At 31.8% G+C, this 20,376-nt stretch overlaps 1 protein-coding gene across 1 annotated transcript in view; it reads right to left on the bottom strand.

Annotated features, from left to right (window-relative positions):
- The window catches only part of LOC129227644 (UDP-GlcNAc:betaGal beta-1,3-N-acetylglucosaminyltransferase-like protein 1), a 40,246-nt gene extending 22,667 nt beyond the window's left edge, over window positions 1–17,579 (bottom strand). Inside the window, exons 1-5 of the mRNA XM_054862234.1 lie at window positions 17,555–17,579; window positions 13,275–13,391; window positions 11,756–11,855; window positions 9,839–9,903; window positions 757–822 (exon numbers count right to left, since the gene is read on the bottom strand). Of these exons, the coding sequence (XP_054718209.1) occupies window positions 757–822; window positions 9,839–9,903; window positions 11,756–11,855; window positions 13,275–13,391; window positions 17,555–17,578 (372 nt within the window). The 5' untranslated portion in view covers window position 17,579. The remainder of the gene's footprint in view (window positions 1–756; window positions 823–9,838; window positions 9,904–11,755; window positions 11,856–13,274; window positions 13,392–17,554) is intronic.
- Window positions 17,580–20,376: the final 2,797 nt, after the last annotated feature.

Raw genomic sequence — 20,376 nt, 5'->3', positions numbered from 1 at the left:
GGGGATTTGAAAAATAAATAATTAAATAAGCCGGAGTCGGACATGTCAAAATCCAGGAGTCGGAGTCGGCCATTTTTCTTCAACTCTGCAGCCCTGCAAGAAAGTAGCTGCCAAAAATGCAAAAATTAATGCAAGTTTAATTCTAAAATACAATGCTCATTCTTTATGTACTATAATTTTCAAGTCAATTTTCAATTTTTTAAAAGATAAGTAATCTTAACTATTTCGCTTTGCTCACCTTACATATTTATGAAAATATGTGTATCTGTCAAATAAAAGTAATTTTTTTGTGCTTGAATTTCCCAAACTGACTGGATTTCCCCCAAATTTCTGTTTATTACCAATCAAGCAAGTTAGAAGTTCTACTGCATATTGTTTGATTTATGTCTATCTGTAATCTCTGCTCAGCATTTCATATTTTTCTAACAAATATTCAAAAAAATATTTAAAATAAAGTATTTGAATGTAATTTGAGTTTCAATCTTTATTTCTGAATCCAGAATTTCTCCAATTAAGACAACATGTGTACTTAATTCATCTGAGAGGGTTTTCACTCAAGCCTGTTATTTAGATGGGTTTTGGGGGGCGGGGAGTTCAACTGCTTCCCTAGCTTTGAAAAAATAATGCTTTTACACAGAAGAGGGCATAATTATTTTCCGATAAAAATTACGATGAGTATACACCTTTTGTACCTCCCCGCCTCCTGGAAAAATTCGAAATAATGTGCCCGTTTTCACTGGTTTTTCTCTTACTTACTGCATCATCTCTAGAACAGCAAGCTTCATACTGCTTCCTAATTCTTGATCTGTTCATAACATCATCCTAAAAAATAATAAGAATTATGTATGAGTATTAAGCAACACTAAAACGTTTGAGTTATAGAGAATACTTTTAATAGTAATCTAAAAGGAAAACATATATTTTGAAAAAGGTAATCTAAAATTCCATAAATTCTTTACTTTCTCCCCCCTTCCCCCCCCCCCTTTTTTGAGCAATTACAAATTGTTTATTATCCTCACTTATTATCCATCACCAAAGTTGATGTTGCTCTGACTTTTCAGATTACCGAGATTACAAATTGCGGCGGTAGTTTATAATATTTATTTTGAGAGTGAAATTTTCGTCGCCATAGTTTCAGAACATATGCCTTTTGATTTTATTCAAACATTTTTTCAGGGCTTAATTCAAGTAGACTTAAAAGTTATAAAAAAAATTTTTTTGGGGTAAAATTAGTTTTTTTTTCAGGAAAAAACATCTTATAAATGAACTTAAACACAGCAAAACTTCATTTAAAGATAAAATTTTCAGTTTACTAATTCCAATCATTTAAGATTGATAAGAAAGAAAAATACATAATGTTATACGTTGTAAATAATCTATGTGAGAAGTGCACTGGTGGATATCAGCCATAAAATTTTCATCTTCATTACCGCATCCTAATCACCATTTCTTTTTTTATGGACATGTCTCATACTACCTATTTTAGAAAATCAGCAGTCATAATATGATGAGGGCAAATTTCTTAGCAACATCCATTCCTTTCCCCCATTTGTAGAAACAAGAAAGTCCTATCGCGATTCGTGATTGCGAAACATCATTTGAATTCAAGACATCAAAATTCAAATGACTGCTGGATGCTGATTTTTTTTTTTTTTTTTTTTTCCTTTCAATCATTGAAATCAAAATATTATCAGTTATCAATACAAAAATAAACTGTAATTTACGCTTTAAAAAGATATTATCCTGCCCCCTTTTTCAAAGATGAAAATATTTTTAGGGAAGCATCTGGTTTACAATTGAATGTAGTTAAAAATGAACACATTTTGCGCACTTTGGAAATAAGATTCTAAAAAACGTGCATAAAATGGAAAGTTGTAAAAATTATTTTATTCAAAAACAGATGAAAGTGTTTCAAACTTCATGGCTAAATAAAAATTCCAACAATTATTAAAAATATATAAATCAAAAAATAATAATTTGATATTGAAAAATAATAATCTGTATTATTTATAACTACAAACAATATGTTACGAATAGAGGTAAATTATTTTTCAAAAAGCATTTGTAACCTTAATTGGCATTAGTTTTTTTTCATTCATTCTTTCCGTCTTGCAACAAGATCTGTCAGCAGAAGAAGCAAATTACCTGTAGTAATTAAACTCCCGGCACTTTGCTTCATTCTCTTCCTTTTCAATATCAACTCACGTCAGAATTAGTTGTTTCGGTGGCTCAGTGGAGTCTTGTTTGTTTTAGCCGATAGCTTCGGCTTTTCGTTCTTAAATGCAATTTATAGCTCTGTTGTTGTTGTTGTCATGTGCCAACTAATCTGGCAATTTGGCGTGTGGTGCTTCACTTTTCAAACTGCACCATAATTTGATGTGAATCCCGACTTCTACAGTATACACATGCCATAAGGACCCGTTTATAGGGTAGGCAACCATTCACACAAAGAGAGGACAAGGACAGGAGAGAGAAAGTATGTCCATGCTTGAGCCGGGATTTGAACCCTGACCTTCCTGTCACAGTCAGACTTCTCTGACCACTAGACAAGGCAGGCGGCAATTCGTCGCTCTAAATGATTAAAATAACGTTTCAGGCATTGACTTAGAAGGTATGCTTCAGAAGTCATTCAAAGTACGATGAGTTACTTAGTTTTGTAAATAGCTTATTTTTCAATATTTCATTAAACATGTCATTGTATATATCAAAGCCATATTAAACAAGTGTTTTTAACTTTGTCTCTTGATGTTTCACGAAGTATTGACATAAGATGCTTTTTCAAGAACTATCGCACGTCCTGGTTGAGCTTCCACTAAATGTTCATAGACTGAGCACTTTTAAAAGCTCATAGTTTAACACAATACAAACGAAATCAATATCATAAAAAATTGGTCTTAAAAATGTACTTTTAATAAACTTAAGCATTTCAAATCCACAGCGTTGAATGGCTCCATGTATCTTACTGCAGTAAGCTTAACATGGAAGTAGACATTGTTTTCAAAAGCAGCACTACTATAGGTTTAATATAGGAAAAATAGGGGAAGAGGAGGGAATTAAAGGATTTTCTTTTTTCCGTATTAAGTCAGCAATAAGTATAAGAGCTCAGCTCATTTTTGTTTTGTTTTTTAAATCACCATACTTTAAGCAACATTATTTTTTAAATTATCACAATGAAGCAGATATTTCAAACCTCTAAACCAGTTTAAAACATGGATAAAACTACACTATGTTTTTGAATGCTAAAGTAGCCTTTTTAAATATATTTTTTTCTATGCTTCATTTTCAACTAATACGAAAAAATAATTCAATAAAATATAAAATTCAAACTTGTTTTGAAAAAAGAACAACTTTATTGATTTATGTTAAACTGTGAGCTTTTAAAAGTGCTCAGCTTATTAACTTTAAGTGGAAGCTCTCAACCAGGATGTATGATACTTCTTGAAAAAACATATTTATCTTGTGCAACATCATGAAGAGCCAAAGTTAAAAAGTAACTTGTTTATTATGGCTATGAAATATACAATGACATGTTAAAGGAAATATTGAGAATACGCTCTTTACCTCTTTACAATATTAAGTAGCTCATTATACTTTAAATGACTTCTGAAGCTAACATTCTAAGTCAAAGTATGAAACGTTAAACATACTGAGCTATGATATTCATGCCAAGAGCAGTAAGCTGAAGCAATCGGCAAAAACGGACAGACTCAACTGAGCTGCCGAAAGAAAACAACCAAGTCTGACTTGGGTTGAAATTGAAAGGGGAGAGAATGGGGCAAAGTGCCGGGAGCTTAAATGCTACTGTCAATTTACATGGTCTTCTGACGCGATCTTGTTGCAACAAGGAAAGAACGAATGAAGAAAAACTAATGCAAATTAAGGTTGCCAACACTTTTGGAAAATAATTTACCTCCTTTTATAACAATTTATATAAAACAGATTATTATCAAACAAACACAAAAAATAATTTCAATTCTTTTTGAAATGCATACAATTGGAAGACTTTTTGTAAGGATGCTGGATGCACCCATAAGCAAACTGGTCAATTATAGATTACCAATTAATTGGTAAAAGGGATTTCGCTGTTGATTAATTATAATGATGATGGTTTTTACTACAATTTTGCTATTAATTTGTTTTTCAGTTATAATTTTGACTTTTCAGCATTAGCTACACAGTAAAACCTTTATATTATAGACACCTACGAGGACATAAATACTGTCTGATTTAAAGGGACCTAAACTAAGGATACAAAAGTAAATACAAAACTTAACTCATAATAATCGAATTATTACAGAATAAGTAGTTATACCCATTCAAAGAAAACTTGCTTCATGATCAAAAGCGATACTGTCTTAATCGGAGAAAAATAATGAAATGGAGTACGCTTATCGTATGCTTTAATTCCAGGTTTAAAAGAAATAAAATAATTTTTAAAATATCCCATGAAAGTACATAAACATACCCATATTAGTTTTGTAAGAAAAAATGTAATTAAGGTTTATTGCGAGTAATTTTTGCTCTTCATATAGTCATGATAAATTTTAAGCTCATGTGATAATTTTACTCCTGCCATATTATCATTTCTTACAAAGTAAAAATGTCTTAATTCATCAATGTATATTTGAGCATCACAAAAGCTTCAAATCTTCATCTCTTCTGAAGATGCTTCCACTATCCGAGGATCATCAACTTCTCCTTCACTTTTGGTTTCGGTAAAAGTTATGCTTTCAACTATTTTCTCCATTTCTGAAGAATTTATCCAACATTCAACATCTCTATCAATATCAGCAAATTCATCCCCATTAAAAGCCTTTTCAGTTCTGAGGCAAATTAATTTTGTTAGTTCAGTAATGGGTTCTTCCGCCATCTACTATTATTTTCTCAGCAACTGGTAGGTTTTCTTTAAATCCAGCTTTGAGAAAACAGCTGTTGACAGTTATCTTGATTTTTCCCAAGCTGCATTGATCCTCGTAGGGGTTGTGTTGAACAACCCCCAGTTCAATATGGAGGAAGTGAACCCTAATGTAGAATTTTTTCCAAATATTTTTTTTTCTTTCAAAGAGAAACAAGAGAAGTTTTGCAGAAATTATCTATAGTTGTCTGTTTTAAAGAAAAAGGAATCTTTTGACAAATAAATCTGTATCAGTGTCCACTTTAATAAGGGGACATTTAATGGTTTAACCATATAAAATGGACGTGACTAAAAAGATAATGTCTGTAATGAGGAATGTCCACTTTGAAGGAGTTTCAGTTCAACAAGGTTTCACTGTAGTTTGCTCTTTACTGTGAGCAATGGTTTGGTTTCCTTCATCTCCATAATTTTTCTTAAAAACATTTCAAAATTCGACTGAAATTTTATAAACTAATTTTCTTATTATTGTTGATAAAATTAGATTCTGTTATTAAGTAGACATGAAATTTCAAATGTTTAGTAAGTAGACTGTTGTCTATAATCATTTTTAGACTAATATTGGTTTTTTAACTACTAGTAGCCATTCAATGCAGACCTTATATCTTTACAAAAATTATAAAACAGTCTTAAAGCACAATGATTTAGGTAAGGTGTGGAAAAAGTATTAACACATGAAATGTGGGCAGCATTGTATATATGAGGCAGTGAGAAGCAAAGGGATGTAAGGGCTAAAATTAAAAATTTGGAAATAACCAGTAAAAATGGTAGGAGAACCTCTCCTCTGTCTTGGGGCAAGAGATGGAACTAGTAGTCCAGGTGGGTGCTGAAATACAGCATGATTTAGAAAAAAGCTCCAATGAAAGCCTACCTGAAATCTGAACTTCGAACACATTTTTCTCAAAACTTTAAAGCTAAACTTTAAACACCAAGTAAGAACAATAAGCAATCGTGATTGCTCAAAAAAATACATTCTTCAGAGTGTTCATAAAACTTTTAAAAAATCAAAATATTGTTTGTTTTTTTTTTTTTTTTCAATGAAAAGGGTAGCGATTTTAAAAGAAAATTATGAAACATATTTTATATTTGTATGCATGAACAGTGAACACAGTATCTAATTTTTCTTTATTAAGTTTGAAACAAGAGTCTATTATATGTTTGGGGGGGGGGGGGGGCAAATGCACATGAAAATATCTCATAACATCCTACTATTTTTGAAAATATATGCATTAACTTCAAAAATATGCTTTTAAATGATAGCTTCAACCTTTTATAAGTTTATAAAAAATAGGTAACCTCTTGTAGTAGAAAATTATTTTTTCTATTATTTATGAACTCATTCAGCATAGTTCCTAGTTCTAAGCATACTTTAAACAATTTTAGTTGAAATTAAAAAAACTTTCAACGATCAATCAGAGAAAACTTGCTGATTATAAATAATCAATAAAGTGACCGATTTTGGTTGATTACCAAGTATTCACTGCATCCCTAACTTTAAGGATATATTGTAAGCCTATTGGTCAAAATTCTAATTCTCGAAAACCAGATTAATCATTAAAACATACTGTTAGAATTATTTAACTTATTTATTCCTCGTACGTACATTTACATTTGAAACTTTACATTTTCATATTCTTTCTTATATTTAAAGTGATAGATGTCACTGTTAACCACAAACTGAAAACTCGGAATTATGCAAATTAACTGTCCACAAAAAGCAAAGGAAACTTGGTATTTCTTTCAGGGTTGTTTGGTTTAAACCGTGGTTTAAACCAAGTGGGGTTTTTTTAAACCATGTGATTTTTTTTAACTTTTTTTTGAAAAATTTCATTGTCCCCCCCCCCAAAATGTCTTCATAAATTTTACATATTATTGCAAAGAGTAAAATCTACTTAATGCAAAGTAAATAGCAAAGCTTTATAGATAAATTAGATTTGATAAATTTAGAAAGAAGAATTAGAATTTTTTAGAATTTTTTTTTAAGGTAATGCAAGTTTGCTAAATAGCTTTTCTTCCTTTTTTTTTTAAATCTATGCAGCTTTCGTATTAGGTACATATATTTATACAAGGCAAAACAACTAAGTTTTTCTAAAATTACATGGGGAAAAAATACAAGTACTTCTTTTATAATTTTTTAAGTATCATTATTTTTTACGTTTTGCATTTCAAAATAGTCTAAAAAGCATATTTCAACCAAAACTTCATATACTACCTAGTTTGCTTGATTACTTAAGATTTACTGAGATACATTATGTACCATTGAAGAGATGCATTTTGCAAAAATATCTTAACACTAGAATATTTAAATGACAAGAGAAAAAAAATATCTAAAGAAGTCCAAGAACACCTAGAGTAGTTATAAAATTGCGCTTATCCTGCACACTTTTGCATCTCTGATAAACGATCAGTCAGAGCAAAGAAAAAAATGTATAAATCATGAAAACAGAAAACATTCATGTTTCTCTGCTCGTATGAAAATTTTTTAATGCCTTTCAAAGAACTTTTTCGATCCCAATATAATAAAAGAAGTCTCATGTATGAATGATAGAATAATCAATAAACATTAAATTTTTATGAGTCTTCATTATTAAAATATGTTAAAAGAGCATTTTCATTTAAGTTTGTACTGAGTTTTTTAATTAAAACGATTTTTCTTTCTTTGATTTAAAAAAAAAAATGTATCCCTAAATGCATCAAACCTGGAGAAGCAATGTCTACAATGGAAAACATAATGATTTTCTTAAAATCTACTTCTCCTGTTTCTATAATTGTTGTCACTGATACATTAGGTAAATAAATTAAACAATTTGTAACTTTTTTTTTAAATCTTTAAACAAAATATGCGTTGGTCTTTTGATTTTTAAAGTTGTATAATATACATCTGACTTATATGATTAATTTGTAGATACTGCAAAATACTTTCCATGTTTAAGAATGCGTGATTTTAATTTCACTTTTTTATTTATAGTAAATAGCTACGATTATGAGGAAAATAATTTGCAATAGTTTATTCTTGGTTATTTGTAATTAATAATGTCTGAACTATCACAGTAAATTATTTCTTTGATTATTTATACCAAGACCCATTTATATAATGTATTTTTTATGATAGTTAAAGATTTTCCAACAATAATCTCTTATAGAAATCCCAAAGTACGAGGATATGAAATTACAAGATTTTAATTATTTAATTAATTACGAAGAAATTGGTACAAATCTAAATATTAAACATTCCTTAACAATTAATTCATAAAATCTTCATTATTTTCCTTTAAAAAAAAATTCTAACAAAATGTAATAAAAACCAAATGAACCTGGTTTAAACAAAAAAAAAAATTTTCTCTTTGGCTTTTTTCAAAAAAACTGGTTTTTGTACCAGCCCTGATTTCTTTCTAAGATTATGCTGTTATGTCAGCGTCAGCTACAAAGATCATAGCCATGAAATTTCATGTCTCTTGTGCATAGTACACTCAATAAAAGATTTGATTTTAAGAAACATCTGATCTCAACAGGCAGAAATTTACAAAGTATTTAGTTATTGGGGGATGTACGTTACAAACGCTATTTGCGATAATAAAATCTACACATACAGTACAGTGGTGCATTACATGTGACAGTACAGTAGCTAATCATTACATCAGGAGACAACAAAAAAGTAACATATTTGCAAATGTGATATGACAGAGGTCATAATTATAACAATTTCAGTGACAGATAAGTAAATGTTACCTGCATCAAGGAGAATAGTAATTTTATTCTTATATTAGGATGACTTTTTTAAAAAGTAAAATTAAGATTACCAATTACCAAATTGCTAATATCATTAGCAGTTCTCAATAAGTAAAATGGAAGCATCTTTGGTGCATTTAGGTAAATAAGAATCCAAAGTTGTATATTAAATCTAAAAAGAATTCAGACAAATAGAAATTATCACTGTTTTGTTCAGTTAGGTTAAAGATTTTTTTTTTTTTTTTTTTTTTTTTCAGAAATACATTTCTGCTTCCGACAGCCACACATCTTTACAAACAGCAAATGGGTTTTGTTTTGCCTTTAATTTTTAAAGAATCATGAAAATTGATATGACTAAACAGTGACACCAGATTATGAAAATCAGAGTGGATGCTCAAAAACAAAATTGAAGGGGGGTGGGAGCTCAAAACAGAGGTTGAATTTCAAAATTATGCTGCAACCAAACTGTGCATCATGCTTTACTCAATCAGAAAACTTAATGGAAGCTATCCAGCTTTATTTTATTAGAGGTTTTACTGTCGATAATGAATGACAACAAATGACAATTCCATATTTAAAAAAAAGATACTTTGATTATAAAATAAAAGAACATTCTTGGAGTGAGCTTAAGCACTAGAATACTCCCAGAGTCAGCAACTTCGTATCTGAATGAGCAATATAACAAGATGTTTCTGAATAATAAATGTTTATCAAACAATTTTTCTTTTTTCTTTTTTTGAGGAAATTACTTAGTATATATATATATAAAATTAGTGGCACCCGCACGGCTTTGCCCGTAGTAGAAATTAAAAAGTCTTTTGGTTCGCTTGTATATTTACAAATAATGTATGATGAATTTCTCGCCAATGTATCATAACTTATCACCAAGGTATCATAACGTTATGATTTCACGTTATGATACCTTGGTAATTTACTCAATCCATCTTATGATAATTTTGCTCAGGAAAATGTTCTTAAAATTGGAACAGAAAAAGAACAAAAGAATTTTCGAAAAATCGCTTTGAGGTGCACACCCCCATGCTACAAACTAATTCTGTGCCAAATTTCATGAAAATTGGCCGAATGGTATAGGCCCTATGCACGTCACAGATATCCGGACAGATATCCAGACAGAGCGACTTTCAGCTTTATTATTAATACAGATAAATGAATGAAAAAGAACTTAAAGAGCCTTACACAATCCAAAAAACACAGGTATTCTCCAGTACTTTGTTCAACAGCTTTGTTTTTTGCATAGCCCACTGGAATAAATAAGAAAATATAATTGATAAGTACAAAAATTAAAACTAAACACATTTAATTTAATTTTAAAAAAAAGTTTTTTTTTTTTTTTTTTGAATTTACAACATGATTTGTCTCAAGTAGAAACAATGAATTGCTATGAAACTTTAATAGTTACTTAAAATAAAACAAATCCACATACAAGTACAAAAGTGTCATAAACTGTTCAGAAAAATTAGGAATGGTTGTACTAGCAATCAAAAATAAACTTTCAGTGGAAGCTATAGTTAATACCTCATCAGAAATGTTTAACTTAAAATATGCTCAAAAAATAAAAGTCCTTTCTTATGACACCATTTTCTCATCCACTACAACAATGTACCAAGTATTTACAGAACAGGAATTTCCATGACATATTTTTTTGTGAGAATCAGCAAGCAGAATCAATAGGTGTTAAGCTAGTGTTTGCCTCTAATATATCTCTCACCTTACTTGGGTGCCTATATCCTTGTATAGGCACCCAAGGAAGGGCCCTATATGCCATTGTATATTTTTTCATATAAAAGGTGAAAGTATTGCTGTGCGATCAAATAAACTATCACATTAATCTGAGGAGAGAATCGAAACATCAAAAATATGTGTTCGGATCTGATACACCCCATAAAACTCAACCCATGATGTTGGGAGAATTCTTCACTTTTCTGTGACGCAGTTTGAAGAATTGATAGTTCTAATACTGTAGACTATACTACGGGCATGTGCCTGATTAAAATCTTATCTTGGGTTTAGAGCATGTAAAGGTTTGTACTTACACTTTTGCAAATGATGAAAAGGTGAGGTTATTTATTTTTACATGTATAGTCTTGTTATTTAGTCAATTATGTTTCCAGAGTTTTAAAACTTAATTTTTGAACTCCACATGGTATTATCTTTACTAATAATAAAGCTGAAAGTCTCTCTGTCTGGATGTCAGGATCGCTGTGACGCACATAGCGCCTAGACCATTCGGCCGATTTTCATGAAATTTGGCACAAAGTTAGTTTGTAGCATAGGGGTATGCACCTCAAAGAGATTTTTCGAAAATTCAATGTGGTTCTTTTTCTATTCCAATTTTAAGAACAAAACTATCATAAAATGGACGAGTAAATTACGAAATTCTCATAACATGGAACCGTAACATGGGCACAAGCCAATTGGCGAGATGCAAAATTACCATAACGTGGAACCGTAACATGGGTACAAGCCAATTGGCGACAAAATTCACAATACATTATTTGTAAATATACAGGCGAACCAAAAGACTTTTTAATTTTTCTATTATGGGCAAAGCCGTGCGGGTACCACTAGTCTTTCATTTAAAAAAAATCATAACAAAAATGCAAAGGTACATTTATGGGGAATTTCTTTATAATGATTAGGAAGTATTGTTCCATTTCACCCTGCTGTTCCGACACACTTCATTTTACAGTACTTATAGTTTCATGTATTTAAGCAAATATAAAATTATTTTAAAATTCTACATATATTTGATAAAGATTATCTGGAGATCTAAACTATGGAGGACTCAACAAATGAGGCTCTCCTGTATTTGAAATATTTTCAAACAACTATCTAAATATAAAAGTAGCTAATAACTACTCTTCGAAGGGAGACTATGGTGAAATTTGGCATTATGTAATAATTTAAAAAGTATACAGAATACTGATAATAGATCATAGAGATGGCAAATTCGAAGAAAATTAATTAATATTCAACAATATAGCAGAAAAATTCATTGAAAATCTATCAAATAAAATCTAATACATAAATGAATTTACAAAACACAAAAAATTGCACAGCATTAGAAAAAGTTACAAAAAAATTGCATCATACCTCCTTTTGGATGAGAATTTAATGAATTAACTAATGTATATTTGATTCCTCTTTGTATAATTTTACTTGACCATGATGTTAAAATGTCCATAGATTTATCCTACAAAAAACAATACAGTAAATCAATTTTTAAAAAAGTGCAAATTCAGATGCATTTTTGAAATGCTGCATAATGTATCTTCTCTATCTCTTAAAAAAGAAAACTAAAGAAGGAATAAGCTATTGCAATATTAATAAAATTTATAAAGGGTTTAGAAAATTAATAATTTGGTAATATTGAAAATCAATATTACAAAATTATAATCATAATAATAATGTAATAAGTAAGAAAATGCAAATAATGCAACTTGATACAATACAAAGTTTTGTTTGTATTAATGTACACAGACAAATATGCAGGACAACTCGATTTATTGACTTTTAGAGATTAGAATTGTTTAACAAGCTTAAAGTTCTTAAAGCAGGGACATCAGCCCCTGCCTTGAGAGACTCTCAACTCTTAATTTTTCAAAAAACGCAAATTTAGACGAGTTTCATTGATATTGGGAGATGGGAGGTTTGAGTTTGGGACCCTATCTTGGAACTGTTTTGGAATTGAAGTCCAAAACCTTTGTGATAAATATTTTAAAATCAGAATGTATAGTAAAAAGTATGTAATAAAAATCAATTGCCCCTCCCTTGAAAAAATTCTGGATCCGTCCTTGACCACTGGGTTCTTAACATAAGCAGTTGCTCAGGGAGGTCAAATTTTATTACATTAAAAATTCAATCATCATATTTATAGTAATAACTTTTTGTCGGTGCGGACAAGAGGTCATGTCACCCTAGGCGGGCCCTTAAAGAAGCATAGCTTGTAATTAGAATAGTAAATTTAACAAGCAAACCGACAAGGGGCCCTTGGCTCTTGGCCAGGCCCGGCTCTTGTAGTAGGTGGCCTAGGGCGGCAGATTTTAGTGGCAGTACATTTCGAAGTTCAAACATTCTTTTTAAGTATGAATATTTGTTTCAGCGCTGTAAGATTCACAGCTTCAATGCGAAAAAGAAAAAAAAAAAAGAGTGTGCACCAGTGCTTGGATATTCAAGGCATAGAATGTAATTTAACTAGAAATTCAATTTAATTTTGGAGGCGGCAAATTTCGTGATTTAAAAATGTTCTGAAAATATTAATATGTTTCAGTGCCATAAGATGCAGCATTTAATGCTAAAAAAGATAATTTAAAGTGGGTACCAGAGTTTGGATATGCAAAGCCCAGTTTTGAATTTAACTAGAAACAACACTTTAATTTTAGGCATTTTACAATTATTTTTATTTGATTAGTATAATTATTATTTTTTATTTTTATTATTATCATTATTATTCAATGGGGGGGGGGGGCACTTGTCGATATCGCTTAGGGCGGCAAAATTACTAGAGGCGGCCCTGCTCTCGGCAGCTCTGCATTTTGTATGACAGTTTAATAATAAATCACTAAGTATACTTTTCATTTCAATAGTAAGTTGCCAGACAGAGAGTACTTACATTACTAGCATCATTAAAAACAGATAATTCTAAAGATCTGGGAAAATCTTGAGCCACAACAGAAGTTAAACATTCTTCTAACCATAAGTCTCCATTATAAACAGGTACAATAATGGACTGAAAGAAGACAACAAGAATAAAAACTATGAATTGAACATGCAGAACACTTTAAAACACAAAAGTTTCAATTGCATACTTATTTCAGAGTTTGAAAGTACCTAACATTTACTAATAACTTTTTACCAGCATTTTTCTTATTTTTTAAGGAGAAAAAAAACTTACGTCATTTAATAAACCTATTTTAGATATTACAGTTACATCTGTAACCCCTAAGAATGCATAATGAGAAAAAAAATTATGCGTCAAAGAATATAAAAATCTAAAAATTCTCCTTGCTTTTTTATTCTTGATAAGTGATGAAATTAAACACATTTAAAATCAATGTTTCAAATACAAAGCAATTTTGGTAACAGGATTTTACATGCAATAAACTGACTGACTGGTTATGCCATCCAGAGACTGCAGTTTTATCCTCATTAGGACTCATCAGTCTGGAATAGACAATAACCAAGCTGGACGCAGATGTCACCTCTTTGAAGCTGAGACTGCCAGCAAACTGGTAGATAAGGTAAATTTAACACACCAGACACTAGCAAGCTTCAATGAGATGACATCTGCTTTCAGAACGGTTATTCCCCATTCTAGATCGATGAGTTGTAACAAGAATGAAATTATCAGTCTTTGGATGGGATAACTGGGCTGTCGGTATATTGTATGTAGTTCTATCTTAGCTTTGGCTTAAGAGCGGTAAGTTACTGCTTAACACTGAAGCTTTGCCTTCAATTTAAGAGTTGAATCGTGCCATGTCTGTGGACATTTGCAGGTGAGATTAATTTACTTTATCTACCAGTTTGTTGGCACCCTCCGCTTCAATGAGATGACATCTTTCTCAGCTCGGTTACTCCCTTATCCAGACTGTTGAGTCCTAACGAGGACAAAACTGCAGTCTCAGGAGGGCATAACCGGGCTGTCGGTACATTGTACATAGTTTTTCCTTAAATCAAAATGTGCAATGTATAAAGCAAATAACACTTTTAGTAGGGATTCCATTTCCATGCGATCCTGCATGATATTTAGCAGGATTAATCCCGTGGGATTAAGAGCAAAATTCTGTGGGATTTTTGATCCCGCAAAGATTTTACATGCAAACATTTCACAATTTTTGCCATCCATAAAACAAATATTTTTACAAGTATCATCTGAAATTTTAATCACCTTCCTGTCTATCTGCAAGAAGAGGAAGAAAATCTTTATATCTCATATGATGAACGGTAGATTTACCATTAAAAAAAATAGAGCATATTTTTCTGAGAATGAAAAAGTATTCACACTGGAGGTTTCAGGTTTCAGTGTTCATATGTTCACCAATTGCGAAAATGCATAAAAATTGTAAGTCTTTTCAAACAACATCATTAAATATTGAAACCCAGAAAATTGGGCTTTAGTAGAAATTGAGAACGTTAATTAGAGTACAAAATCTGCTGGAGTAGCCTGAACGCTTCTGCAAACTTGAGGAATGCACTAGAAATCTTTAACTTACTAAAATTGCACAGCATTGTTTTACTGAAGAAGAAAGCAATGAAAAATCTGACATTTTGAATTTTTGCACTCTAACCTGTAGGAAGAGCCTGTCAACGTATTTGTCACTGTGAAGCTAACAATATAAATATGAGTGAGAACTTGAAAATTATGTTGGAGGAATTAGCTGTGCAATCTTCAATATTAGACACGACTCTGAAAGAGGTGACAGAAACTCAGGGTTGGCCGGATTGGACCCAATGGGTTTTTTTCAAAAAACCCATTATTTAGCCCACTTTTGGGTTTTTTAAAATTTTCTGAGAACTTTTTTTTAAAAAATAATTAATTCAAATACTCTTACAATTTAAACTTATTTTTTATTTCTTCTTCACAATAGGCAATTGGACATAAAAAAAATGAATTTTGAACTTTAATAGTATTTCTTAACTCTTAAGGGCATTAAAAAATGCTTCAAAGATTTTAAATAAATATATTTAACTTTTTTCCTTCAACTGGTCAATAAGAAACTCAAATTATCTTGACTAAGTCCTGTCACGTCAGATTTTCTCAATATTTGCGGATTGTACAAAGGATACCTACTACTTTAGCTAAAAGGCTCTCATGTGAATTATCTTCTGCAACCCAACACGTGACAAATCTCGAATAAACAAAGTATATTTTTTAGAAATTAACAGGTTTTACAAAGTCGGACAGAAAACAGAATAGGATGTACAGTATTTTCATTATCTTACGAAAAAGTTTAATATTTCTTACTCTGTATACAGAAATAGAAAAACAGGCAACATAAAATTCAAAGAAATTTCTTGAATAAGCTGGAGTTTAGTAAAAAGGGATTTAAACTACTTGAGGTTCTGCAGTAGTTTTGCATAACAAAATGAAATACAATAAAGTAAAATACAAAAAAAAAAATGTCAAAATTAAAAACGAACAAATAAAAATAGATTTTATCACTCAAGAAGTAACTTTGCCTTAACTGTTGGTAATCATGGAAACTAAAAAAATCTTAAACTTCACCATTTTTGAATTTTGTAGTCTTTTATACCTGTCTTCAGAAAACGCTGAATTTTCCAGCTTTTTTTATCAAGACAATTTTTGTGCTTTGTCCATATACTTATGCTACAATATGCTACGAGTACCCCACTTTTCTCCTAAAAAAAGACAAAAAAACACACATTTCTTTTAAAAAATCCAGCTTTAGTTGGGTTTTTTTGGGTATTATTTAAAAAAACCCAAAAAAACCCTGGGTCCATGGGCTTTTTTAAAAAAACCCCGGGTTTTTGCCAACCCTGCAAAAACTTGGATGAAACACTAGATGACTTGCATGACAGTGCAGTACATTAAGCTGCTCAAGTTACTTTATTACTCACTTTAAAGTGAGCGATAAAATAAGTGAAATTTTTTAAAAACTTTTATTGAGGCTGCGACCCAGTCATTGTTCACAATCTGCTATAACGAATCAAATACATTGATGTAATAACCAACATTAATGAAGCAATAAGGCAAGGTAAATTGGATAGAGTAATACACAAATCAAACAGATAATCGTTTTTGTCTAAAATTTGAAATTCATGAGCAAAAAATCTTAACATGATCTCCATGGAAAAATCTATTTTAGAAGATGTTGAAGTTTATGGGGATCTTTTGCTAAATGTCCACAATTATTTAATCTCAGTAAAACCAACTGCAGTGGAGGCTCATTACCCGTTTTAATCAAGCCCATTATTTTTAGTGCAAAAACCGTTTCTCATCCCATACAAGCGATGCTTTGTTAAGAAGCATTCGACTTTTTTGAGGAACACTTTTGTGTACCAAACGATAATCGCTAATTGAGATATGACTTTGCAGCACTCTACAACTGGTGTACGGAATTCGATATAAAGACTAATCCACAAAACAAAAGCAGTACTTCCTAAAGAGCACAACTTTTTCTTTTCGGCATAAAAATTTAACATTTTGAAGAATTAAGTCAAATGTACGGGAGTGGCTCCTTGCAATCCCGAAATCCTGGGGGACTGAGATTGGCCCGGGATTGAAACCCTCATTTTTAGCATGAAAACAAATAGCAGTTTCAAGGTTTCAGGCATCCTGTCTTCAACAATAAGTTCAATTTAAAACCAAGAGGTTTCCTATTCCATCCCTGGAAGTGTTGTTTGTGTTTAAGAAAAATGTTTCGTTTGAGCACAATTCATATTAGCTTTGCTTTGCATTTCAAAGTATATACATTTTACTTTTGAGTAAAAAGCAGTCTCTTATTACTTGGCTTGCAGGATTTTCAGGCTATCATTAATAATGGTCATGGAACCCAATGAGACCGGCTGCCTACGTATATATCGTCGCCTTAGAGCAACCGTAAGACATCTAATTCCAGAAACAACAGCAAGATATCCTACTGTTGTTCTGAGGCAACAATATGCTTCAATTGCTAGCACTCCTTCAAAAATATCTAATGCCTGACTTAATGTCCAATCCTAGCTACGGAATAAGCGACTATTAAATATCCATTCAAAATAGAAAACTGCCAACAAATTAAAAATATTTACAAGCAATTTATAAGCGCATAAATAACAAATCGAGTTCAACATTTTGACCAATAACAAGTGTCAAACTCTCTATCAAAAGTGAAACAGCACGACAATCATTAAGAAAATTGAATAAAAACTGAATTCAGCTTAAAAACTCACAACATCAATCTTGTTACTCGTCATTTTAAAAGCACATGGGTAAGGATTGATTGATTTGATTGTTTGTTTGTTTGTTTTTTAAACTGTTAGCTACAGTTACAGTTTTCACTCAACCCAATCACCAAAACGGGTCTAGTTCGAATAGAAACTAGTGAAAGAGGTAAAACATTCCATTTCACGTTCGTCTTTTGTAATAAAATATAAGTTTCAAGCAGTTTGTAGTGTAATATGTAATCTCAAAAGAATAGAAAAGAAAAAACCCCATAAATAAAAAATTACTGTCATCAACTAAGCTTCCCCTCACGCCTAAAGCGACCAAATATTTCCTACAACTGTGTTTTCAAAAAAAATCGCCTCGGAGCACCTGTTCGAGCAAAAAATTACACTGATTCGACCCTCCCTTTCCAATAATGACTCCCTCCGAAACCAGAAGCTCTAACCGCCCTGTTTCAGCCAACACCACACTAGAAACAATATTAGAAACAACACCTCACACCACACTACTGTTTTTGATGTAGTGTTGTTTCATCTAGAGTTGCTAGTTTCAGCAGCCATTAGCCAGGGACTATAGCTCCTCTATACTTTATCGGAAGTACGAATTAACAATTTTTGCTGCCTGTAAATTTTAAATTCGTTTCAAGAAAAGAGGCCCTTTTCAAAGTTTGTAACTTAGAAATGTTGTAAGGGACTGAGGCATTGAGGAGAAACTAATTTAGTACGAATCAATTACTTTCTTTTTATTTGTGTTTTTCCTATTAAAAAGTATCTAAATAGCTCCTCACCAGAAAATCGATGAGAGAGAGAGAGAGAGAGAGAGAGAGAGAACTCGCATTATCTCTTTATTTTCTTAGCATTTTGGGCATATACTCTTGTCGTCTCATCCATGTTCATCACGTACATATAAGTCAGTGAAGTGATTATTAACTGAAACGAGCTTCTTTACTGCTACTACGGTCGTGTTTGATAAGAGTAGTGTTCTCAACCTGGAGGTGATCCCTAATAATCCCAAAAGATCGATTTGATTCCTCAAGGGGGGCAATAAATTCTTAAGGGGTGAGTATTTAAAAACAAAATTTCATTAATAAAAAGAGCCAACAAACATCGGAATTGAAAGCTATTGTTCAGAGTTCAAACAAGGAGTCACAAGTCAAAAAAGATGCAAATTAAAGTTCAGGAGCACCAAAATACTCCCCCCCCCCCCCCACCAGCGTAGAGAATATTCAGAAAGGTACACACCTCTGGATGTTTTTTAGACTGTTTTACTAGAGGGTAGTTCAATCTCGCCTCAACTAGGGGTAATAAATAATACATGACGCAAGCATTAACATTTAAACATTTTATTTCCCACATGTTAATATTTTAAGTTACTTTAGTAAAAAGAAAAACTTTGAATAAAGCATAAAAATTTGAACAATATTTACATGCTTTTTGCACTGGCCAGGACTTTTTTTGAAAGTCTGTTTTGTTTTTAATCTTGTCATAAAAATCCTCACAAGGTAATCCGATACTAATTTTACAGGTCAATGTTACAAATCTGGACCTCAGAGCCAGACTACCGTAAGTCATATAATCCCTACTTTACAGGAGAGAGGGAAAAAGGTTGTCCGACGCATGCAAAAAATGGTAAATAACACTGGTAAATAATTGCAGAGTTTTTTTTTTTAATAATTACGTTTGCATGGCTGAGGTAAAGAAATGACAAAGTAATTACTTTAAATAATCCTTCACAACTAATTATTTTTAGGCTTTTTTATTCATCTGTAATGAAATCTATCTTTTACCGGGATGTGAAGTAAACCGGCCTGACCACCGGGATTTTCTTTGAAAGCCTGGACTCTTCCTGCTCAAACCAGGCCGTCTCTGGTAAAGCAAGCCTAGTCATAATGCTTTTGGAGCTTTCTTGGCAAATAAAGAAGGTTCCAAACTATTATATTAAATGAACCTACGTTTTTTCTGAAGGTCACAAAATCAGAGACACGATTGGCTTTAACCGGGGAGATTTCTGAATTCTTCAGAAAGATTGCAGAATAATTTCAGGAAGGTAACTGAATTTTAAAGAAAAATATTCCTGCTTTTTGCAAAATTTGTTACTATCAGATATTCGGCACAATAGCTGCCCATTACTTCCCACGAAAGTTTCTGAATTGTTTTTACAGTGCACCCCCAAAAAGATGTCTCCGTTACTCGGGGCGGGTCGCTCCTAGCACCATGCTAGTGCCAGCACCCGTACTGCTTTAGCTAATACTGTACCAGTTTGAAAATAATAATAATAATGAGGAAAGTATTGAAGTAAAAAAGAAATTATGTCTACATTTTCAACAGATTTTTTTAAAAATACATTTGCTTCAAAAGTACAAAACTTAATAAACTACCTGTATTTTGAAAGAAAATACATAATTTAAACAGGGACGCCCGAACTAAAACTCTTGAGAGGGCGGAAATTCTCAATTTGCAGAATGGAACTCCAACTTTTTCCGAATGATGATGATACTTTTGGCTAATTGTCAGACAAAAGTTGATGAATAAGAAAATTTTAGGGAGGTCCCAGTGACCTCCCGTGATCTCCCATCGGAGCACTCTTGCATCTAGGTCCGCGCCGTCGCTATGTGCGAGGTCGTGCGACGGCGCCAGAGTCAAAAAGGCGCCTAGTTCTACCAATCAAAAATGGGGAGAATATTTGTTAACAAAAAAATAAAACTGAACTTTTCATTAAATCCAGGCCCTGATCAAGCCAAAGTGGTGCCCAGTAGATATGAGTCGGGCTCATTTTTGAGAGCCCGGGCCGGCTCGAGCCCGAAAATCTGTAAAATCCGAGCCCTCCC

This window comes from Uloborus diversus, chromosome 8 (assembly GCF_026930045.1).
Source record: "Uloborus diversus isolate 005 chromosome 8, Udiv.v.3.1, whole genome shotgun sequence".
NCBI lineage: Eukaryota > Metazoa > Arthropoda > Arachnida > Araneae > Uloboridae > Uloborus > Uloborus diversus.
This window is presented reverse-complemented; position numbering and strand designations above follow the sequence as displayed.